This window comes from Pelobates fuscus, chromosome 4 (genome assembly GCF_036172605.1).
Source record: "Pelobates fuscus isolate aPelFus1 chromosome 4, aPelFus1.pri, whole genome shotgun sequence".
In the NCBI taxonomy this organism is placed as follows: Eukaryota; Metazoa; Chordata; class Amphibia; order Anura; family Pelobatidae; genus Pelobates; species Pelobates fuscus.
In genome coordinates this window covers 122,471,087-122,496,415 of record NC_086320.1, presented here as the reverse complement: position 1 = coordinate 122,496,415, position 25,329 = coordinate 122,471,087, and the positions used below count along the sequence as shown (strand labels likewise).

Here is a 25,329-nt window from a genome sequence, read left to right as displayed (position 1 = left end):
TCAAGACCATGCTCGATGCTTTCTGTTATTTAGGAGTCTAATCAATCTGTTTACCTAGCCGTAGGCAAAAAAATCAATGGCTGAGGCTCACACAGCCTTCCTACACACCTTCTAAAAAATAACCTAAACTTTGTAGCTCACATTATTGTACGGTGGGTGTAATTCTGAATTTCTTATCCCCTGCTCTGCTTGAGGCCGCCATGTGTGTTTTTAAAGTTCAATCAACAGACCAGAAGATAAGGAATTCTAAAGTAAACACGCTGTGCTGTAAGATTGAATTAAAATGTTTTTTTATTCTCATGGAGGCTGTGAGTCACAACCATTAGAAATGTGGCTAGGGTTGCATAAACAGAAACAAAATTGATTTAACTCATAAATGGCTAAGTACTTAGATTGCAGGGACATGATCTATACACGAATACTGCTTCATTAACCTACAGTTATCTTTAGTGCTTTAGTAGTAGGTATTTTTATTAGTTTATGTTTGAGTCAGTCTGCCATTATTTTCCAAGATGCATGTCTCCCATTTAAAAAGAAATACAAATATACGTGTCTTTATACGATAAGGGCTTTATTTTCATTTCACCGCAGCCTGTACATAGCTCTAAACATAATCCGTTACATTTCATTATGCCTTGGCTTTTCCATGAAACTTCACAGAGAGTTGTACATATATAGCTGGTGAACGGTCATTTAAAAAGTATTTTCCCGTGTTATCAGTGCAAGTAAACTAACAATAAAATTACAGTACGTAAGTCACAACAGTATTACAGTAAAACATAGACTCATTCTTATGAATGATGGTTCGTTACAGCACAATTATATACATGCACTAAAGTGCCTGAATATGCTATCAAGTGACATATCTTTATTTTTTTTGCATACAGCCAACTTGATAAGACATTTTTTGCCAGATTTTTTTGATGACTTTCATAAAGTACATTTCTATTCGTCCAACTAAAATGGCTTTCTTCTTTTACTATATCTTCAGACAATATGCACTTTTTAAAAATAAACATTCTTTCAATATTCTAATGTTAAAAAATAGAAATCATCCCCAAATACTTAAGCAAGTAGGTAATTAAAATAAAAAAGAAACATAAATTCCGTGGGAACAGTTAAAAAAACCCAGAACAAACGAAAACAAAAAACTAAAAAAGGCAGTCAACACTGAGGATAATAAGCATTCGTTTTCTTTCGTAATGTCTTACTTTAAATGTAATTTTTGGAAAATGAAGACATACATATGGTTATCTCATACAGGCACATAAGATGTTCCATTCTATAAACACAATCACATGTTCCACAAGTTGAACATTCGGCATTTGCACAGAGCATTCCTCTGGTTGAAAAAATATAACAATTCTGTATGGGTGGAGACTGATCTGGGTTGCAGTACTGATAATTCATGCATGGTGACATCAATCTTCTATGTCATCCACTTTTTTTTCCTGGTTTCCCTGCTCGTCAGCAACGCTTAGATTTCCAGTCGAAGGAGCCGGGGAGGCAGTAGGGGAATGCGATGCCCATCTGGAAGGCAGGCGTCGGTTCGCTGGTCTCTCAGGTCGGGAGAAACTGGGTTCTAGGGACGGAGCGAACTCAGAACAAGGCAGTTCCTTTGCAGAAAAAAAATAAAAAGTAATTTATATTATGGTGAAAATAAATAGAGATAGATTTACAAAAGTATTCTTAACTGGCACTGTAATGTAAAAGGGGACAAATCACCACTATAATGTGTCTGCAGGTTTCCCCACGTTTAGTACTTTAGATCACTTTTTAGAACAGAAAACCTTGATAAATTTACGCCAGAATCAGGGCAGGATTAAGGGCCTCATGGGCCTTGAGCTGAATGTTTTGATGGAGCTAATTACATGAATATATTAAAGGAACACTCCTAGCACCATAACCACTACAAAGCACTAAGTGGTTATGGTGCCAGGACTGGCCTGGCACCCACATTGTAACTAGTCAAAGCATTTTAGGAAGGTTTGACTTATTATCTAGGTTCTGCCAGATGCCATTCCCGACTTCACTACCTCAGCCGAGAGTCAGAAGCTCTTCTAGTTGCTTCTATTAGCTCTCCAGGGTTAGCGAATTGCCTCAGGGCGTCAGCTGATCACTCTCAGCCAATGAGCTAAGCAATGCAGTGTAGGGTTTAGCTCAAACAGTGAGCTTTTGGCTCCCTGGCTTATGTAATTTAGGTGAAATCAGACCCCAGATAAGATGTCAAACCATTCTAAAATGGTTTAACTACTTATAATAGGGGCGGGGAGCAGGTCTCTCTTGGCACCATAAACATTACAACATGCTGGAGTGTTCTATGTTGCAGACATTTTTTAAACTATACCAAAGTGCTCATATAAATGATCAATTGTGGGCATACATAAACCCTTATACCACAGAGAAAAAAATGTCAAAGCACACACTGTAAAAATGATTCTTTACCTTTAAAACAAAATAAAATGTAGTGTTTTTTTTTTCTTGATCGAACCCTAAATCATATAAATCCAGTCTTTAGTAGTAGACACTTGGTCACAAACACTAGCCAAAGTTAGTGTTAATACTTGTTTGTGTGTGGAAAAATATGCAAAAAACTAAATTGAACGCCAATTTTGGCCAGTGTTTGTGACTAAGTGGCTACTATAAAAGAATGGACATACCCCATTTGCAATACCTTGGGTTGTCTACTACTGCAAATGGTATGCCATCATGCCATTCATTCCTGGGCTACCATATGGTCTCAAAGGCAACGTAACCAACCTGGTGAATTTCAATGTGAATAAACTGAAACGCAAGCCTTCTATTTGACTCTGTAACTTTTTAAAACACCATAAAACTTGTACATGAAGGGTACTGTTATACTCGGGAGACTTCGCTGAACACAAATATTAGTGTTTCAAAACAGTAAAATGTATCACAACAATTAGATCGTCCATGTAAGTGCCATTTGTGTGTGAACAATGCGAAAAATTGCACTTTCACTGACAATATCATCGTTGTAATACATTTTACTGTTTTGAAACACTAATATTTGTGTTCAGTGAAGTCTTCCGAGTAAAACATTACGCCCCATGTACAGGTTTTATGGTGTCTTGGAAAGTTACAGGGTTAAATATAGTGCTAGCAAATTAAATTCCCTGGACTTTCGGCCTGGGTTGTCAAGCAGGTCCCGCAAATTGTAATTAATAAAATGACCTAATTATGTAAAATTATCACATAAATATATACGTATAATTATTATATATATATATATATATATATATATATATATATACACGTGTGTATATTTATATATATATATAATTTTTTTTAAATTATTTTTATTTATATATGGGTATATATATATATATAGTGATATATATGTGTATACTTAAGGGACACTATAGTCACCCAGACCACTTCAGCTCAATGAAGTGGTCTGGGTGCCTGGTCCTTCTAGGGTTAACCCTGCCTGCTGTAAAAATAGCAGAGAATATGCTATGTTTACATTTGGGGTTAAGCCAGCCTCTAGTGGCTGTCTTCCGGACAGCCACTAGAGGCACATCTGCAACGCTGGAGGCATATTATGCCTCCATCACGCAGAGCGTCCATAGGAAAGGGGGAGGAGAGGTAAGGGTGCCCGGTGGTGGAAAAAGGTGAGTAACTGAAGGTGTTTTAACCCCTTCAGCCCAGCAGGAAAACCGATTTGTTTTCCTGACACTATAGTGATCCTTTATATATATAGATATATATTATTTTGTTCTATGTGTATTTTGATATCAATATATATATATATATATATATATATATATATATATTAATTTTAAAATACAGTTAGAATGAAATTACACATATAGATATATTTTTAATTTATTTATTATTTTTTAATTTTATTTTGTAACGTATTTACATACAGCATGGAATAGCCTTCCAGCTGAAGTGGTAGAGGTTAACACAGTAAAGGAGTTTAAGCATGCGTGGGATAGGCATTAGGCTATCCTAACTATAAGATAAGGTATTTAGAAAATTGGGCAGACTAGATGGGCCGAATGGTTCTTATCTGTCGTCACATTAATGTTTCTATATATTTATTTTATATTATATATAAATATATATATAATTATATTTATATATATTTAATCAATATCATTCTACGTGTATTTTGATATTAATATATATATATATATATATATTTATATATATATTACTATTAAAATACACTTAGACAGTGTATGTGTATGTATATATATATAAATATACACTTAGATCATATATATCATAAATATATATATATGATCTAAGTATATATTTTATTTTAAACTATTTTTAATTATTTTATTTAAAATTTTTCAGGCAGCAGGGGGAGTACCTGTCATTACAGGCACTCCCCCTGCTGGCACTGCTATGGATGGCTATGCCGTCCCTGTGATCGTGAGGTCCTCGCAAGGACCTCGCAATCACATGGCCCAGGAGGGCCTGAACAGGAGCAGGGGGACTCCCTGGAATGCCAGGTGAGTCCCCCCCACCGCGATCGCCGGCGTGGGGTTAAAGGTAAAGAATAATTTTTACAGTGTGCGCTTTGACACTTTTTTCTCTGTGGTATTTCTGTTTCTACATTAGTGTATTTGGTGACAATACACTTGGAGTGTTTTTAGGCTGCACTTGTACTATTATTCGTTTGGAGCGCCCAATATCCCTTATATTTTCTCTTTTCCGTATATAAACCCTTAATTGTATTTGCATATGCATACTGGATAGATCAGTCCTTTATAAAACAGTCTGCACATGATGTCTTAATATTGTTTTGCTACCCCCAGGTCTGTTTATTCCCCATTCCTCCATTATACGATGTGGGGTATATTCAATATACTACAACATGAAATGAAATGAAATATAAATAGCAAAAATAACTGATTTGGAGAAATCCAAAATCCAGTCACATCCTACTGATTGGTTAGCCTAAAGTTTGCAATTTGGATTTCAATTTGCTACAATTGGGTGTGTATTGCATAACCTGTATATCACACCCTGACCTATATTTATATATATATATATATATGTAATGAGCAAAGATTCTACAAGTATGAATGTGTTTGTAATTGGTCTGATACACACACATGTTTAATGTATATAATGCATATACAGTTTTAAGGCTCGGGGTTTATAAAATATATTTGTATATTGTGTGAGGATCCATTGTTGTATGTCAGTGTTCGTGGAATATATGCTTGATGTTTGTCCATATATAGGTGATTAATAAATATGTTTTAATATTTTATCATTAAAGAATGTCAGTTTAATTTTCCCTTTTTCAGCTACTGCGGCTTGCAACTCTCATTCAGGTTCAACAAAATGTCAGCTGTAGGTCACAGTGGTGGAGCCTCAAAATGGAGGGGACATGTAGCCTTAGTGCGTAAATATGTAATAGTTATGTTCCTAAATTACCATGCAGTCGCTGTATGTATGTCACTATGTCACCCTCTCATCCCTACCAACCTCATTCCTACAAGCTCTCCGATTGGCTCCAGACATCATCTAAAGAGCACCCCTAGTCTGCAGGACACCCAGAGCTCAATCAGGGGGAGAGGGGGAGTCGGCTGCAATATTGGCAGGTTAGCCAGAGGTGTAAGCCTATAACAAGCTGGAGCTCCACCCACCCCTATGTTAATCCTGCCCAGAATTTCCATTCTAGCAATTAGTAAAAGCAAGCCAAGATCAAGTTAAATCTAACAAATAGTCCAGGGAATGCACTCTGCAGTCACATCTGTCGACATCTAATTGACATCCAGGAGAAATATGGACTTTATATGCACCACCATGTGTGACATATGCAGTACAGTGAGGGAGTCCTTTCCATTATGTGATTACTGTATATATAAAGCTGCAGCAAATGCCACTTTTACAAAACACTGTATGATGAGTGATTACGAGAAGGGGTTTAAAAGATGAAAATGGAGGACATTTTACCTTTACTGAAACCACATTGTAGTGAACCTGTCACCACACATTCTCTTTAGGAGCACACAAATCAAAATGGCCAATTTGACCTTATATCCCAATTAATTGTAGTTTTTGATGTGTGCCTAAACGTAATGCGTAATTAAATATTTATACTGAGAAATACACTTAACCCCTTAAGGACCAAACTTCTGGAATAAAAGGGAATCATGACGTGTCACTCATGTCATGTGTGCTATATGGCCAACAACACGCAGTGTAATTATCCATACCCAAACTTTAATTAAAGGGATAATATAGGCATCTAAGCATTTTTGGTGTATAGATTGTGCCCCTGGAGTCTCACTGCTCAATTCTCTGCCATTTAGGAGTTTAATCAGACCGTGGTGGGGAAAACAAGTTCCTCTATCCCGGTCCGTGGCTAGGTCATGCTACACAGGAGGCGGGAGGGAAGCTGGCATGGGGACGTAAAGGTATTGATAGACATGGGTGGATGGGGGAATGAGTGACATTTGGGCCTGGGGGGATTACAAACATGGGGGTGTTGGTAAAATGACATACATGGGGGAGCTGGGAGAATGACAGACATAGGGGTGCTGGGGAATGACAGACATGGGGGAGCTGGGGAAATGACAAACATGTAGGGATTGGGGGAATAAAACACATGGGGCTGGGAGAATTAAACACATGGTGGCCTGGGGGGCACAAAGCAACATAGAGGGGCAAGGGGAGAAAGAGACAAGGTGCTCGGAGAAAAAGACACACACATGGGGCTGTGGAGAGAAAGAGACACAAAGAGGGGCTGTGGGGGGGGCAATGAGACACAGAGGGGCTGGAGAAGGGGCAGAAGAGAGAGATATGGGAAGAGGCAAAAGAGAAAGGCAGGGTTTTTGGGAGGACAAACGCACAGAAGAGCTGGAGGGACACACAGAGACACAGAGGGGCTAGGAAGGGGCTGGGAGGAGATACTGAGGGGAAAAACCCAGATGGGTTAGAGGGGGGCAGAGAGACATAGAGGATCTGGGGGGATAAAGATGCAAGGTGTTGGGGGGAAGAGAAAGGGCCTGGAAAGGGATGAAAAACACCCAAAGGGGCTGGAGGGTGAAAGAGACACACAAAGGTGCTGGGTAAAGAAAGAAAGACACACATGCTGGGGGGAAGTAAGAGTCACACAAAGGGTGTGTGTAAAAGACACCCAAAGGAAAAATGGGGGGATAAGATATACTAAAGCAGCGTGTAAGAGAAAAGGTGAATAAGATACACTAAAGGGGTAAGACATTCAAAAGTGTGAGTCACAGCCAGGGGAGGTGTTGCCAGGGCTGGCGCTACCATAAAGTGGCCACCTTAGGAAGCACCAGACCAGGAGGCACAGGATCCGGCTGACTGGCAGGAGGAGATCACAGCACTGCCGGTCTCTCTATGTAGCGTGGTCAAGCCGCGGATGAGGCAGAGCCTATTATTACCTTGCTGTTAGTGCAATTTTACTCTCTGCCAAATATACCAGATTGGTCAAATGTCTTGTCCTGATGCTATTTCTGCCCTACAAATGCAAGATATATTTTCCTGTGCCAGTACCTTGTAAACTACATAGTTTGTCAAGCCAAAAGAGGAAAAAAAGCATAGATTAAACAATCATGTTAAAATCCATAAATATTAATTTGAAAACTGGATACATAATGCCCTCTAATTACACAATACATAAGAACAGATGAAATTGATAATATAACAACGGTTTATCCACATATCACTCATGTAATTTGCTGACAGGGTTGTTGAGTTAAGCTTGGTGGCTGAAGATGCCTGATTTTGGCCCCATCAGATACTCAAATCCCCATACTGAATACAAAGAGCTGTGAAACTTCTAAATTAGGGAAAAGTTAAATCTATTTGTCTAAATGCAAACTATATATTTGAATTGTAAGACATCAGCTTCCCGTTAGATAGTCAAATGACTGAATGTAAAGCTTTCTGTTTACTATGGGGTTGGCTAAGGAGAATGTAGATACACACTTAAATAAGAGTGTTAAGAGTGAATGAGTAGCAGAATATAAAAGTAAACATGCTTTGAGAAATGTATACAGTTACAATGTTTTGATTGGGTGAGTATTCACAACTATTTGAATGCCACAGACAAACAGGCAAACAAACAACAAACAAACAAACAAACAACAAACAAAACACAAATGGTCTAAATGTTTTATAACCACAAGAATATATTTGCTTGCTGCCTTATTATCACCTGAACACCAACAGATAACTTAAAGGAACACTATAGGGTCAGGAACACAAACAGCATTGACCAAGGAAGCCCCTCCAGCGGCCATCTAAGGAGTGGCCACTTGGAGGTGTCTCTATGGGCAATGTAAACACTGCCTTTTCTCTGAAAAGGCAGTGTTTGCATGAAAATGCCTGAATGCATTGATTATACTCACCACATTAAGCTGTAGTTGTTCTGGTGACTACAGTGTCCCTTCAAATTGACTATGAGACAGAAAAAAATCTCAAACGTATAAAAAGTTATGCTAAATGTAAAAAAAAAGGAAATAAATAATGGAATTAGAATTGTAGTGAATAAAAGCAGATTTTCTTTATGGTTGTGATTCAGAGGAACTGCAGTTTGCTGCCAGGACACGGAGTTCTACTGCAGTTTGAGTAATATCAATGACTTTGTAAAGGGATGACAAGTAACTTGTTAAAGTACGCTGTAAAAACAATAAAGTATATGTTGGCGTTCAGTGGTATATAGAAAGCAAGTAACAGGATCAACAAGCACAATAGGTAGGTTACATGAAGACTGTGAGGGTTATTTACTAAGAGAATTGTCGAGAATTCAAAGTGAATTTCAAATTTAAGGCAAAAATAGCTGAATTGGAAACTTGCATACACTTCAGCTATATTGGTCTAAAATTTTATAATTTACGACAATTGTCACTTTAGCAAATAAACATAAAAGACCAATGAGAAAAACACATTATCACACATGCTTAGTATATTCAATGTATTAGTATATATAATATTAGATATAATACATTAATGTGAAAATATACTAATATAATGAACACACTAATATATTATATAGATATATGCAATATTTCATAACATTTATTTTGATGTATATTAACCCATCTGTGTCCAATAAATTGCGTGTCCAATAAATTCTGGTTCCATAGGTTAAAAGGATGATTATATAGCATAAATATTCAATGGGCAATGACATTTGGTCTTGGGATAAATGGAAGAGTGATATAGGGTGGAGTAGACAAACTGAAGAACTTTGCAGTAGAATGACAACAGTGTTGTGTAATCTGGAATGAATTACTGGAAACAAGGAGCAGAGACAGGAAGAAAAAAAAGACAGAATAGAGGGATAAAGAAAAAAGTAAAACAAGATGGAAACAAACACTGGCACCAATAGATGTGAAAGGAAAGAGCATGTCAACTATTAATCATCAGATTCATTGGTTCTCAAGCAGCTCTCACAAAAATGCAATGGGCTATACGTGATCTTCCGAGGTTCTATTAACACAGTATCCAACATATCTGCATCTTATTAATTTCTTGATTTAATATGGTCCCAGCTTGTAAGTTTGGTTTATATACCTATTCCATTCATTTGGATATCACTAGCAGAGCTAGTTCATGCATGCCCATGGGTTTTTCTTTGTTTATTCCTTCTTCTAAATGTTAACGCACTTTGAAGGGCGTACATGGCATTGTCCTAAGCAATCTATGATTTCAAGGTCATATGATCCGATTGTTACAACAATTTTAAGGAACGATTTTTAGGTCATTTTTATTTTGATTTAAGTAATATTATGTTCAAATCCTCACATACAACTACTGTCTCTTGTTTTCCTGAATTATAATAAAAATAGCCCAAAGAAATATTTCACTGTAAATTGAAGTGCAAACTATTATTACCACTGACTTTCCTCCTTGGCCCAAAGACAATCTTTTAAAATAGCTAGCCTTAATCATAGTGCCTCTAGTCTATCCTTCAATCTTCACTGAATAGCACAATAACATTTTATTTAGCATGGCAATATATGCTAAATATGCAACAATCTCACAATCTGTCATCATTTCTGACAGCATTTAGCCTTACATTTTGTGGTACATTAACATATATCAGGAAATGCTCTCTTTTTACAGTAAGGGAGAAAATACTTAATTATTTGAATAAACAATTATTTTTATTACATAAGATACATAATATCCAATTGTCACGTTCTGTTCCTGGTTGCGGATCATTCTGGTAATGGCTTCTGGTATCCAGTACTCCTTTTGCTATTCTTGTTTAATATTTCTTGGTTTTTGGTTTTCTATTCTGTGTCTGGTTTTCTTTATGCTGGGATTTCTGGGTTCATTCCTATAGTTCGTCCCTGGATTTCCCAGTCTCCAGGTTTCCTTTAAATGTTTGTTTTATGTGCCACACCCTTATGTTTCCAGCTTTCATTATGTGTTGGAGTTCCTGCAGGCAGCGGCTCAAAGCTTCTGTCCTTTCTTGCAGGTAAGTGCTATATATGTGTTCTTAATCTGTGGTTGTTTTAGCATACATTAGGCAGTGTAGGACCTGCCAGATATGGGGTACATTGGCGTTGTTGGCAGGCTTATGCAATGTATGATCATATAGTGTGACTAAACCCCCATGATTTCCATATGTAGTACTTAGTTATTTCTCCTCTTGTTTTGCCTATGTTATCTTGTCGTGTCTTAGTTTGTATATACCTGTCCATGTTCAGCCCTGTCCCGTCATGCCCATGTTTAGTTAATGTTCCCTTATGTATTGTGTCATGTTCTGGGTTTAGCTTCCTATCCTTCTCTGGTTCTGGGTTCTACTAGTTATGTCTTGTTTTCATGTTTGGTGCCTGTTCTAGCTTTGTCTTGTTTCTAGTACTGGATACACCCTTGCTGCAGAGCCTCCCTATACAGCTCCTGGGAGGTCTGCTTATTTCCTAGCTCCTAGTTCCTTGGATCTGCAAAAGCTGAATCAGGGTTCTGGTTGTGGCTGCACAAACGCTGGTGCTCAACACCAGGGGGCGTGCGGTTACCCTGCACCAGACCCTGCTAATCCACCTCCACGCTGAAGACTCCCACTTCATCAGGCATTATGGGTCCCGGTCCATGCCCCGCCACCTGGACACTGTGTCTGGGTTCCGGGCACCGGACTACCACCCTGACACCAATACTGCCTTCCTTAGTGTTGTTAATTTATTTGGACTGCAGGATATTCGTGTAAGGAAAACATAAGATTAGTCTATTAATTCTCTGGATTGCAAACAAGGTAAATGGAAAAAAAGAGGTCTAACTTTCAAGAACAATTTTGTAACATCAGACATTATGTAACCTCTCTAGGCCTTTTAACAATAGAACTTCAGAGCTCAATTAAAGGACCACTATAGGCACCCAGACCACTTCAGCTCAATGAAGTGGTCTGGGTGCCAGGTCCATCTAGGATTAACCCTGCCTGCTGTAAACATTGACAGCCGCTAGAGGTGCTTCCGCGCTTCTCACTGTGATTTTCACAGTGAGAAGACACTGTTGACCATAGGAAAGCATTGAGAATGCTTTCCTATAAACTGGCTGAATGCGCATTCAGCCGATGACATCAGAAGAGAGAGGAGAGTCCCCAGCGCCAAGGGAGCCTGTTGCTGGAGAAAGGTGAGTGTTTAACCCCCTTCCTCCCCCTTCAGCCTGGCGGGAGTGGGATCCTAAGGGTGGGGACACTATAGTGCCAGGAAAATGAGTTTGTTTTCCTGGCACTATAGTGGTCCTTTAAGATATTTAAAGATCCCATTTGATAGGCCTCTCACCTGCAAGTTCAGTAGTGGAGAAGTGCACTCCCTTGTCAAGCACCCTTTAAAGGTAGAGAGAGGCTTAAATGGACTGGTGATATCCTTTGCTTAAAATTACTATTGCCTTTTATCTAATGTCTTTATAAGATTCAGTGCAAGGAAACCTTTGGCACACCAGCTGTTATGGATTACATTTGCTTCTTTGAAATATAAATTCAGCCACGGACCAGCTGGCAAAGTCATACCCTTATAATATCTAAAGAAACCTCTTTAAGAATGCCAACTCAACTTTAAGGTCTACTGTCTGCCTCATTAAAATGTTCTTGCTGGCAAACTTGGCGTTAATGAGTCAAGCAGGCAAATCTACTCAGGGGGCATCATTAAGCCTCTTTTTAGCCTGTAGCTAGCTCCTGCAATTTTTAGCTGAGCCTATATTTAGCAAATGGATGGGCTCTATCCATATTTAAAGCACTTACTTATAAAGTCACAGAGAGTGCATGCAAGGAGAAGATGACACAGACAGGAAGAGAAAATTGTTGATCGTAAAATTTCCAAACTGATATATTTTTTTTTGTTCCCTCTGTTTCAGAACGATCCAATAATATAAAATATTGTTTTGAGACAATGAAACAACATATAAAAGAAACTTACAGCAGCGGAGCAGGCAGAGTTAGAGTCCCCAGGGGGCAGTTAGTAAGATAGTTTGGTTCTAGACAGGATAGACAGAGAGAAAGCAAATAGATTGGAAAGGAAATGAAAAGAAAATAATCAGTATCAGATGAGTGCAACAGCGTCTCATTTCCCCATGATATCAGGGCATCTGTTTTAAAAAAAAAGGTTACAGGAAACAGGCAAGTAAGTTTAATTCTTGTGAGTTGGTACGTATTTCTCACACTGCGCATGTTAAGAACACACAAACCACAAAAACACAGAATTGTGATGCTTACATCATTCACAAGAAATCATTAGTAAAATATTCATAGTAGCATTTTTTGTTTGCAGACATACTTTTAGAAGATTGAGATGTATAGTCATTGGTGATAGCCAGCCACGTGCAACACCGATACTTTAAACATGAACCAATAAAAAAATCATTCAGATTTTCTTGATATATTTAATATGTAGCAAAGATGAGTTACTGATGCAATATTAGTGATTGATATGATCCAGATAATTCAAGACAGCTGCATTTTACTTTGTCTAACCCTCTGATAGTTTGCAGTTTATCTACTAAATCTACTGCAAGACGTTTTATTTAAAGGGACACTTTAGATCCGTAAACCACTTTAGTTTGCTGAAGTGCTTTATGTGTGAAAAGTGTGTGCTCCTTTTTTTCCCCTTTTACAAAAAGTGCAGATTTCAATAAAAATTGGCACTTTTATAAATTAAAGCGGCACTATCATCATTGCGAATTTGCAAAGTCCCCCAACTGTGACATCATCGCTGAGGGGGGCAGGTATAGGTGAGTTTACTTACCTGAGCCTGTCCCTTATTGTCACCACCATCTTGGTCCAGCGTAGTTCTCCTTGCACGAGAGTACAGCAATGAGGTTTATAGGGTATCCCGCAAGACCACAAAATCCTCCATAGACACAGCCTTATGTCAAAGAAAGTCAGTCAGAGGTGAAATACAGAGACAAAGTAGTCCCTACTTTGTCGCTTTATTTCTTGACTGGGTTTGAATTTTAGTGAAATTCCAACACAGTCATATTCAGTATTTCACAAAGATTCTAAGCCTAAGTAGCCTCTAGGAAGCACTGGCCCTGAGTATAATATCACATTTACTTAATACTCTGGAGGCAACCAGCTAGGCCAGGGGTAGGCAACCTTTGGCACTCCAGATGTTGTGGACTACATCTCCCACAAAGCTCTTACACCCATAATGATGGCAAAGTATCATGGGAGTTGTAGTCCAAAACATCTGCAGTGCCGAAGGTTGCCTATGCCTGAGCTAGGCAATGGCTGCTAGTGAATAGTAAGGTCCGTGTGAGCTACTGGGCAAGTTGTAATGTGTCATACTATCTGTATGTTACCCTGTCTGTACATCTACCTATATGGGGATTGCTGTAACATTAATAACATAATGAAGGCTAGGTGTATAACAAGAGTGAATGTCAGACATGTACAGCGTTCTCTTTCTGAGAAGCTCCATGGTCCATCACCACAAATTTCAACCACCTTTTTCAAATGTTCTGGTTCTTATTTGTTTATGCTCAATTTTGTGACATCAGAAAAGCCAGCCGAGGCTTGCACAGTTACTCACTAAAGAGTGTATATTAAAAATAAATTGATGTGAATAAAATTTAAAATTTTGGTCAAAAAGCTGAATTGGAAACATTATTCAAGTCAGCTATGTACTCTAAACCAGCTATGCTTCCATTCTGGCCACTTTGAATTCTTACTTTCCAAAAAAGCCCTGTAACTCTTAGCTGCTAGGGAATGGTTAGATGCTATAATTATGGATTATGGCTAGAGGAATTAGGGTTATGTTTATGCATTATGAACTCGGCTGACCTTAGGTGTGCATCCTGTGCGATTGCGTAGGGTATCTGCTAAGAGGGGGGCACTGCTACCTATCCCTGTCAAATTGCAGGGAGTATGCAGTAAGTGGTTCTCCTGCAACAGTTTGACAGCCAACACTTCCCCCTTTCACCTCCCATTGACAGTAAATTAAGCTGACAGAGGTTTACTTTCTATGTGTGACACTAATCTAGCACCCTTCCCCAGCTCTACCTAACTCCTAAACCCTTCCTATGTGATTGTCTCTGCTTGGGAACATGTCTTCATGTCCAGTCATTTTAGAGGTGGGCAGGGGGTAAACAAAGCTAGGGGTGGCTTAGAGACAGAGAATGAGAGCTGCTTGTCAGAGGGTTCTCCTGCTATTTATTTGTCAATCAATTGACAGCACAGATCCTTTTTTTATTTTTATTTTAAAATACATTTTAATATGATAGCAATCATGCAAACACAATGGATAGATCAAATTGTATGTCTTTAATATAGAGCATATTATGATGATCGATACACTTACATTACTGCTATCTCTGTGGTTACTTAAGTGGAATAATGTGTTTGAACATGGCTTATGTACAAGTAGTCATGTCATGTTATTGCACTGAAATAAAGTGCTTTGAAAGCCTTTAAAATAAAGCATGCATTTGCAAGAACATGCCACAGATGTGTTAAACCACAGGGAGAAATAAACCTATGCACCCTAGCTAAAAAGGGAAATGTTAGTAAAGGTGGTCATACCTAGAATATGACATGCATGATGGGTTTAAATTCTTAGTAGAAGCAAAGCAGCATATAGTTCACAACTAAGAGAAATAAACTAGTAGTTAAGAAATAAAGCTTAGCAGGTGTACAAATTCCGAGACATATTTCCAGTGGTGCCAAATGGGTTCTAGTTATTGAGTAATATTATTGGGTTTGAGACATTTGTTAAGTAAATCACATAACACCAGCTACTCGGCTAACCTGCAAAAAGCCCTTTGTGAAAATGTAAAAAGACCCCCCTTCCAATATAAAAATGAATAAATATACATATATTTATATACATATACACAAAGTTTGTTATTTAATGATGAAAGATACATTACAATGTGAAAACAGCTGTACATTTCTATAGTTTTCACCAAAACAAGACTATGAAGAAAATGAAAGTTGTCTAACGTTTACTGCAAAAAATGTCCTATAACATGTATTTTAGTATATCTCAATTCCATGTTAATTATTCCTAGACAGCCCTAATACCTCAAAATACTGACACTTTCTAAGCTGTAAACTGGTGGGTCTTACGGAAAGACTCGTACCAGAACCTAGACCCCAGTTAACTGGAACCAGTACATATCCACCGGGCTCTAAATAGTTTTAGCACCAATTCAAACAGCATAGATAGATAAACTCAGCCTTTTATCCTTCCAAGGTTGAGGAGATGACTATCATTGAGTTGAGTAGTAAAAATATCTAAAGCTCAGAAACTTGAGATAGAAAACTGAGAATACCAGGACTTCAGTGTAGCAAACTAAGGAAGGAGGTTATATCAGCTCATCTCAGTGATTGCAGGGGCTGTGATTGCTATGAAAATTAAAGCACTGTAGAATAAATATTTGCATGTTTTTATATATAATTTTTATATATAATACTCCTTTGAGTGCCTTTTTTTTTCAGCAAAACATCACTCAAGGTGACATAAACCAAATATTCTAATGGACATAAATAATAGAAATTATTAAAGAAAAAAACCCTCAAATTCAGGAACATATAAATAAAAATAACCACATCATTAACAATACTTACACAAATGCAAGGTAAACCGCAAAACATCAGTTCATTAAAAGCAAATATGTGGCAAGTTATCTCTTATCTTATAAAACCCAAACTTGCAAACATGTCAGACATCCTAATGTAATATTTGAAAATAGAAGTGTAACTTTAACAATTCTAAAAATAAAATGACTGACATGTGTAGCCATATTCTTACCTCAATGGATCCTGGTTCAATTTTGATTATTTCTGCTGCTGTGTGGTCTCTGCAAACTCTGGAAGGGCTATTTGGAGTCTGTCTTTGTTCTTCCAATAATTTCTTACTCAGAACTCTGGCAGTATTCTCTGTCAAGGAATAACCTGGTGGAGTGGAAAGATCCGGTCTACCAGCATTAACATCAGCATGTTCCCTATGTAGGTCTATTAATACACGAATAGGACTAGGTGATCTCCCTCTTCCATCCATGTACATTTCAGGCATGTTCCCGAATTCTGACCTAGGTTCTGCAGACCTAGATCTGCTATTTGGCCTAGAGAGTTTCTGCAAATGGTCACAATGTATTGGGCTATGGTCAATAATATTGAACAGACTGGAAAGACCATCATTTATTGTGGTGTGAACAGGACTCTCCCTTGTTGTTGTTGATCGAGCCCATGCAGACTCACTGAATCCTTTCTGAGGAGTTACTAATGTGGCACGGTTAGTTGGCTGGTCTGTTTTTGGAAGAATTTTCTTCTGCAGTTTTGGAGAGCCATATTTTGGAGAACAGCAACTGCGTTCAAACTTCGCCTGGACCTTTTCAATAGCTGGAGCCATCTGCCTGCTTCTTATACTACGTGAAGGTGAGGATATAGGAGTACTCCCGCCTCTTGGAGTCAGACACTTGTGTGGACTGCTGGTGATACTTCGTAAAGCTTCAGTTTGCAAGCCAACACTAATGGTTTGCGTGGTTTGTGTCCCTGTATTCCTCAACCCATTGGTTTGACAAGCTATGTCTTTGAATTGGGAGTCTGCAGGGTTTGTTCGGATTGCATTTCTTACAGAGTTGGCAACTTCTTTCATGTCATCACTCATATTTCGTGATAATTCTAAATTGTGCAGCGAAGAAGCAAATCCCACTGTAGTGCAAACAGGGCGGTCTATAAGGTTGAGACCACTGTCCATAAAGTCTTTTTGGTGTTTGTTTAGATCACATGGCCATCTTCCAAACACCTCTGTGGGACCACCTCTTGCTTCAGAGACATTCCCTTTTGCTTTGGTCACAGAAAACAATAAATCAGAATCGACATGTGAGTTCTCCTCATTGCTAAGGGCCGATTTATCAAACCTACGTACCACAGGAGGGCTATGGAAGACCCTGATTCCCACTCTTTCTGCTACTGTGTGACTTCGAGGTGACTGTTTTGGGCAGTGTTCAGGATTGGTCAGCGTATTTGTTGTCATAGTAACACTAGTTGTAGGGAACCATGACGGCGCCTGGAATGTTTCAGTAGACAAATCTTTTTCTGTTTTCCCATTTCCTGCTCCAACCCCAGAAGCTCCACCCATTTTATCGCCCAAGCCTATGTTACTGATGTTACTGTAATCCCAATTTTTGTTAAATTCTTCAATATATTTCAGATCATCAGGAGACAAGGGAGGTGTTAATTCATCCTTGTCGCTGACACTATCCAGATTCTTCTCAGGAAGAAAAGGTGAGCTCTCCATTAAGCGATGGAATTCAGACATAGAGGAGACGGACATTACCCTAGAGAACAATAAACAGAATAAATAGTTAACTAGCAGCAATCATTCCCAAGAAGAAGTAGTAATCTGCATGTCGTAAGGTATGGTATAGTATGGTATACACACATGCTTTATTCGAATCTGACTTAAATTCGTATTAGATTGAATAGCACAGTTTAATTTTTGCTGGATTAGATAATGCTATATTTTATAAATTAAATGGTGACCATGAATATATTAATTATCACATGCTTACCTCTGCAAACCACCCTTTTGCATCTCTCCCTGCAACAATAAACCACAGTTTGGTTATATTCACACACCATTTGGCAGAGAAGATAAACATGTTAATCCACATTGAAATACTAGAGTAAATTTTGCTTCTAAATAAAGGAACATTACAAGCATTTTAAAGGAATACTATAGTCACCCAGACCACTTTGTCTCATTGATGTGATCGTGAAATGATGCTGGGCATCCTTACGCTTTGCATGAGGATTTCCAGCATGTTGAAAAACCCCATAGGAAAGCAAGTCAATGCTTTCCTATAAGGAAGTCATAATGCACCCGCAGCACTTGTCGCGCATGGACATTAGGTTCTCCCCATTGGCTGATGTCAGACGAGCCTGACCCAGTACTATGGGACTCGGATTTCGAATCAGGTAAAATATTGAAAAAGTTATTTAGCCCTTCTCATAGCCAGGTGGGAACCAGAGAGAAGGGGGCACAGGAACACTACAGTATACTGAATACAGCTTTGTATCACTAAAACTATAATGTTCCTTTAAAGCGGCTCTGTCACTTCCATATAAAAAAAATAGTATTTCATTAAGATAAAATAATTGTGAAATACTCACATGAACGGTGTTGTCATTTCACTGAAATTCTAGTCCAGTCAAAAGATATACAGAAACAAAGTAGGGACTACTTTGTCACAGTATTTTTACTTCGCTTGACAAAAGGAGTGCAACCTTTTGTCAAACTTGCCATTTCCCCCAACCATCATCAGTGACATATGTAGGGGGAAAAAACTGTTTATTTGGAGAATCCAGCAGACTCACATGAGCAAGAGTACAGCGCTGACGTCAGCCCCTGGTAGCTGAAGCACCAAGGGCAGAAAAGGACCAGATGGAAGAGGATGACAGTGACCCTAAGACCGTAAGAGGCAAGTTCAGGTACTTTCCACTGCCCCCACCCCCCATGGCCACAAATTACGCAAAAACCCCAACGGTGACAGAGCTGCTTTACAGTGTAGTGCATATGGTGCCAGGAATGCTTTAGCACCCTCCAATGCAAAGAATCAAACAGTTTGATTTCTAACCTGGGGCCCACTGGGCATAGCATCGAGCCTACACTATTTCCTCTGGAGAGCCGAACGCTTTCAATTTGAGCTAAGCCTGGTGGTGCAGCACTTAGCTGATTGGCTGTGATCTCTGAGAGCACGCTGTAATTGTTATGGTGGTTAGAGTGTTCCATAAATCTTTTTTTCTTCTTGTCTTATAAAGGGCAACTGACACTTCCACTTACACATATCCTAGTATTTAGTATATATTTATGAGGCATGAACAATAGAATTAAATGTAGAAACACACAAATCTTCATCTTGCAAATGGACGCTGGCACCTCCATGTAATCCCTTTGTCAATTAATTATTTTTTTAAGCTCTCTCCTTGTAAACTGGCAGTCAGGCTAGAGAAACAATATTTCAATGTCTCCTCCTCATTTGCAGTATTTTTCCTGCTTTGTCTTGTCTGAACTGGATTATTATATTATTTGATGTCTTTAATATGCATTTAAAAGAAAATGGAGAAATTCACAAGGTAAACGAAATTTATAAATGGTTTTCAATGTTTTTTTATGTTTTTAAGAATCAGGGTTACTTGATCCGTTATTAAGATCAACAGAGAGGCTTTTTGAATACATTTGTGAGCTTTTTTTTTTTTTTGAGCTATGCAATATTGATTTAATGTGAAGCCGCTACCCCAAATATATAGAAAAAACATTTTAAAAAAATTAATTAAAAATGATTGAGAAAGCGTCTAGCAGTAATGTGAAATGTGTTTAGTTCCCAGTTTCATTTAGTTTGGGTTTTTTGTTTTTCCCCTCTCTTTTTTGATGCCCGTTGCAGAGATGTCTTAGTTACTATTCCCATCACTGCTGCTTATTATGCCGTGTTCGTAATATTGTAATAAATCTGCACTACTCGTTCTCAAGATATTATTTTTTTCTATTCCATTATGTTCTTTTGAGTGCGGTATTGCTATATTGTGAGGATCTTGAAGTGTTCAGCGCTCAATGGTGTTAGAAATATAATGTTAACCTGGTCATCATAAATTCTGGTTCAGCACAGGACCTCTTTCAAACATTCTATAATGAAATCCCCATTTTCATCATTAAACCAACAAAGCACATTCATCTAATTCAGATCACAGAGTTGTGAGTTGTCCTTGCTAATTTGGGACTCTCCTTATAGCAGAGAAAAAAGCAGGGTTTTGATTTATTTGTGTGTATTACTTATATTTTTTTCTATTTCTAAACTTACATGTAATTTTCTAGACATTGAAACATGCTCTTTCTATGGCAGGAGTTATTCCATACCTAGGTGACTCACAGTCGTCATGCACACATTTTTTGTATTGCACATGTTTGTGTTAATTTATACATTGATAGATCACGAGCTTTGCATTTTAGTGTATCAAAATTATTTACACTGTTAAAAGTAGAGCCTCTCGTCTAATCCATATATGGAAATCTCCATATTTTGTGATTTATTAATTTTGGAACTTCTTTCTTGACTTTTATTACATGCTTGTACCATGGACCTCCGTTTGTCAATTTCACATCTGAATCTTTCTCTTCTCTATTTAGCTTAGATTGATTACTGGATTATGATCAATTAATTGGAGTCTAATCAGATTTTTACATTTTCCTCATGGCCTGTATGAAATGTTAAGGTCAATTTTAAAACCTAATACTAGTCAGGTAATAGCCAGGCGTGCATTGACGTCAGGCTGATCTGGTATTGACTCGGGCGGACCTGGCCCCTTGCTGGTGGGTCCGCTGCTTTGGGGGCGGAACTAATGATGCATCACCGGCCCGCCCACATTACCTCCCTCCCACCAAAGTCCCGATTTGCAGGATGCCCGAATTGGAATGTATAAGAACATCCAGTTGAAGGAGAAAGGGATATGTCAAGACATAATCCCACCTCTTTGTTAGTGTAGAGGTCACCAAGTTTTCCCTTTGGCTGAAGCCTATTGGAACCCAGTAACTCCTCTGCCATGCAGTATTTAAAAACCTGTGAAGTAGACAATTAAAAAATTACCTCAGAGAGTTTATCCCGTTCTAGTTTATGAGGCTGAACAATATCAACTTCATCTGAAGAATCCAGAGAAAGGGCATCTAGAAATAGATTTTCAGACCTGGAGCACCGATCAGTTCCCTTCAGTTTGGGCAACAGTTCCTCCTCCTCCTCAAACTGCACATCATCAGATTCTGAGAAGGATCTTGCCCCAAGGGCATGGGTCACATGTAGATTGCCATTTGACGGGAAATGACTGAGAGCGCCATCCTTTTCATCTCCAATGAAGGCTTCTGTTCTTCTTGAGCCTGCTTCTTTTTGGAGCTGAAATGGTTTTAGACAGCATATAGTATAAAATATCCCTTTGCAATTACAGTTCACACCATGTTAATAAACTTTTGTTAGAATATTCTTGTGTATGGTAACTTGAAGTATCATATCTATATCATTAATATTTTATATTGTTCATTTAAACTTGAAATAATCATGATCACTATGCTACCCTCTTTTGAAATGATTAATATGTGCACTACCAATGAAGCTCTCAATTTAAAGATTTGCAATTCATTGTTGCGGCAGGGAAAAAAATGATTCCAGATAATGATTTTATTTTGTGCGCTAAACTATAATCAGGCAAGTGCATATAAAAAAAAGAATAAAACATGATAAACTCTCCAGTACCTTCCCTTCTTTCCTATCTCACCTTCTGCCCACAGACCCCCTCCATCCCTTCCAAACATCTAATGTGACTATTAGGGAAAAACTGTCTGTATGCAAAGTCCATGTTTTCATCCAAGAGTTGGAAAGCTTCCAGAAACACATACAAGGTTATTCACTAAAGTGAGAATTGCTGGGAATCAAAGTAAATTCAAAATTAATTTCAAAATGTAGGCCTTTATAGCCAATTGAGAAAAATTCTCCAAGTCAATTCTGTATTGAGTTTGGCTCTTTGAAAGATTTGTAGAATCAGTTTCCAACATTGATTCTAATGCATTTAGTTTTGAAAAGAACTCCTATTAATTGAAAAATATAGTTATGGTGAAAGAAAAATACAGGAAAATAGAGAAAAACTATAAAGGAAAAAAACTATTATATACAGCTTTACTCGATTAGGCTAAACTTCCCTTGTACTGGATGTTGGTCAGACTATTTGTAAATATGGCACCATATATGGTTTGTGGTTGCAACTTGGAAGATAGTAGTGGGACACACCTGTTAATTATTGAATTCAGGCATTTCATTCAAATCCATTGCCACAGGTGTATAAAATCAAGCATCTAGCAATGAAGTCTGCATTTACAAACATTTATGGAAAAAATTGATTGTTCTGAAGAGCTCTGTGAATTCAAGCGTGGTACTGTGATATAGGATGCTGCCATTTCAATAAGTCAGTTCATGAAATTTCATCCCAGCTAGATATTTCATGGTCAAATGAAGGTGGTATTATTGGAAAGCAGAAGAGTTTAGGGACAGCAGCAACTCAGCCATGAAGCAAAAGACCATGTAAAGTTTTGGCAGTCTTATGGGGGACACTGGGTTCTGCGGATGCCAGGAAAACATTGCCTGCCTGACTGCATTGTGCAAACTGGAAAGTTGGTGGAGGAGAGATAATTGTATGGGGCTGTTTTCCAGGAGTTAGACTAGGCCCCTTACTTCTAGTGAAAGGAAATCTTAATGCTTCAACAAACCAAGATAAATTGGACAATGCTCTGCTTCCAACTTTATGGGAACAATTTGGGGAATGTCCTTTTCTATTCCAGCATGAAAGTGCCCCAGTGCACATAGCAAGGTCCATAAAGACATGGTTGGATGAGTTTGGTGTGGAAGAACTTGACTGGCCGGCACACAGCTTTGACATCAACCCCATCTAACACCTTTGGGATGAACTAGAATGGAGTTTGCAAGCAAGACCTTCTCATCCAACATTTGGTGCCTGACCTCACAAATTCTCTGCTGGATGAATGGCAAAAATTCCCACAGAAACTCTCCAAAATCTTGTGGAAAGCCTTCCCATAAGAGAGGGAGGTGGGGGAAGCAACTACGTATTAATGTCTATGTATTTAGAAGGCAATGATAAAAGTCTCTATTGGTGTAATGGATAGGTGTCCAAATATTTTTGTTCATATAATGTAGTGTAGATTCCTGTGGTTGCAATTGTTGCCACATTGTTAGAAAATCACACTCAAATTGAAAAACAATATAAATGCATATATAAGTTGCATATTGAGCTAGCTGTGCATAATTGTGCTGTTGGATGGTTTTGACAGCTACTGATGTAGAAGATTAGGTTTTGTATATTATTGGTAAATCATCTGAAGTTACTAAAAGACTTTGTTAGTTAAGGTGTGGGTTTTACGAATGAGAGACACGTTCTGGTCTTTTCCGGACCACAAAGCTCATTCAAGTTAAAAAGGCTCACTGATGTGACAACATGATCTTTTGTAGTGTGATGGTCACCTTTTCCCATTAAAATATTTGTACATCCACTGTACACAATGTATTCAGCTTCACAGGCATAGATTTATACATTGTGCTATTAAAAGCATCTCAGCATTTCATGATTGTTCAAGTATATGTCTTTGTAAATTATTTTCTATTTATTGATGTTCCTCTGGTTCTCCCTAGAGATTCTCCATAATATTCTATCCTATATTTCTCGGTCAATTTCACTGAAGCATAAAGTTCTAACAGCTCTTAGGTCAGGGGTAGGCAACCTTTGGCACTCTTGATGTTGTGGACTACATTTCATATAATGCTTTTAAAGCCATAATGCTAGCAAAGTATCAGAGGGTATCATGAAGTCCAAAACATCTGGAGTGCCAAAGGGTTGGCTACTGCTGTCTTAGAATAGCACTCATTTGTTTTTCTATAGGGAGCAATGCCTATATTATTTTTAGCATGTTATTTCCCAAGAGGTCTTGCTCTGATACATGTAATAGTAAGTCATCGTATTGGAATACCACATAAATCAAATTTAAATGTCCTGACGGTGAGTTCTGGAGACAGCACTGCACCACCACAGAAGCTCTAATTCCTTTGGCAGGTGTGACAATGCCATGCCACATGTGAAGTGGAAACATATAATCAATACAAATGAGAAAGATAGGTGTCCAGTCACTGGGAAGTAATTTTAACGCTTATGTAAAATAGGGCAATACAACTTTCTGGGGACATGATTGAAAAACTGTAAGGAATATAAAGCAGAATGATGTATATATAATACTCAATGATGGTGTCACCTAAGCTGCAGGATGTCATTTATTTGTGCCCTCCATGCACAATCGCAAAATCTACAATAATTCTTGTGATATAGCATCAGGCAAGATTCATCATGATTTTCTGAATATGGTGGTGTATGATTCTGCATCTTAGCTTCCCACCTTGACTTGCTCTATCAAGAGAAAGAGTTAGACTAGCAGTTATCACATAGCAGTCTCATTGGTTTCTAAGGATGAGTTCACAGAAGCCTCATGAGTCCTTTAAGCATTATATGACAACATATAAAGGAATATAAATTCAATGTAATGTCAGATTATTTTATTATGTTTTGCATGGTAGTCATCGCTAGTTAAAATTGTAGGTGACCATAATTTTCTTACCATATCTATTTTCCTTTGGAACTCCATATACTGCCTCTCCCAATCACGGCGTTCCCTGTCAAAGCGATCCATTAGGTCCCCTTTCTCCCGGCACCAGTTCTTCTCAGTTTGCTGGATTTGTCTCCGTAGGTCCATCACCAGACTGTGACTTGCAGCAAGCAACTTCTTATGCTCCTCTCGCTCACGCTTAAATGATGACTTTGATTCACTGGGACTTGTTTCTCCTTGGACTTTCTGCCTCTTTTCTTCATACTGCAAGACAATAAATAGAAACTGGAGAGGGATTTGGTGGGCAAACGAGCAGCATCAGTTAAGATGATGTAACTGCACGCTCACGACTGGAAACAATGTAAATAATGATCCAATTGTGCAGACAGCACGCAGGGAGGCTGGCCCAACGTCAGAGCGCCATCATATGCAATAGCAAGCAGTCCAACTGCTGTATGTACTATGATTGCTTTATAATATAAATATCTGGATAAGAATAGTTACTCTAACCAAAAAAATTATGTTTTATTAAATCAATTTTTTTTGGTTGTATTAATGCTTTAATAACCTAGAGAGCTCAAATTAAACTAACTTAAAAGTAATAAAAACATAAGAAGGTTATTAGATGTAATTTCCATATATTTTTCTAGACATCTATATTGCATATAAGCAGAGCAAGCAATGTGTTCATATGATATATATATATATATATATATTT

The 25,329-nt window shown here is 38.1% G+C and overlaps 1 protein-coding gene across 3 annotated transcripts in view; it reads right to left on the bottom strand.

Annotated features, from left to right (window-relative positions):
* Window positions 1–554: 554 nt before the first annotated feature.
* The window catches only part of MTCL1 (microtubule crosslinking factor 1), a 175,960-nt gene continuing 151,185 nt past the window's right edge, over window positions 555–25,329 (bottom strand). For 2 of the 3 annotated variants that reach the window (XM_063451559.1, XM_063451560.1), the window contains 5 exons: window positions 24,624–24,875; window positions 21,049–21,348; window positions 17,980–18,008; window positions 16,215–17,745; window positions 555–1,616 (listed from right to left, as the gene is read on the bottom strand). In XM_063451559.1, the coding sequence (XP_063307629.1) occupies window positions 1,422–1,616; window positions 16,215–17,745; window positions 17,980–18,008; window positions 21,049–21,348; window positions 24,624–24,875 (2,307 nt within the window). In that variant the 3' untranslated portion in view covers window positions 555–1,421. Of the gene's footprint in view, window positions 1,617–12,383; window positions 12,442–16,214; window positions 17,746–17,979; window positions 18,009–21,048; window positions 21,349–24,623; window positions 24,876–25,329 lie in introns of all 3 variants that reach the window. The other variant, XM_063451561.1, reaches the window with a different exon arrangement.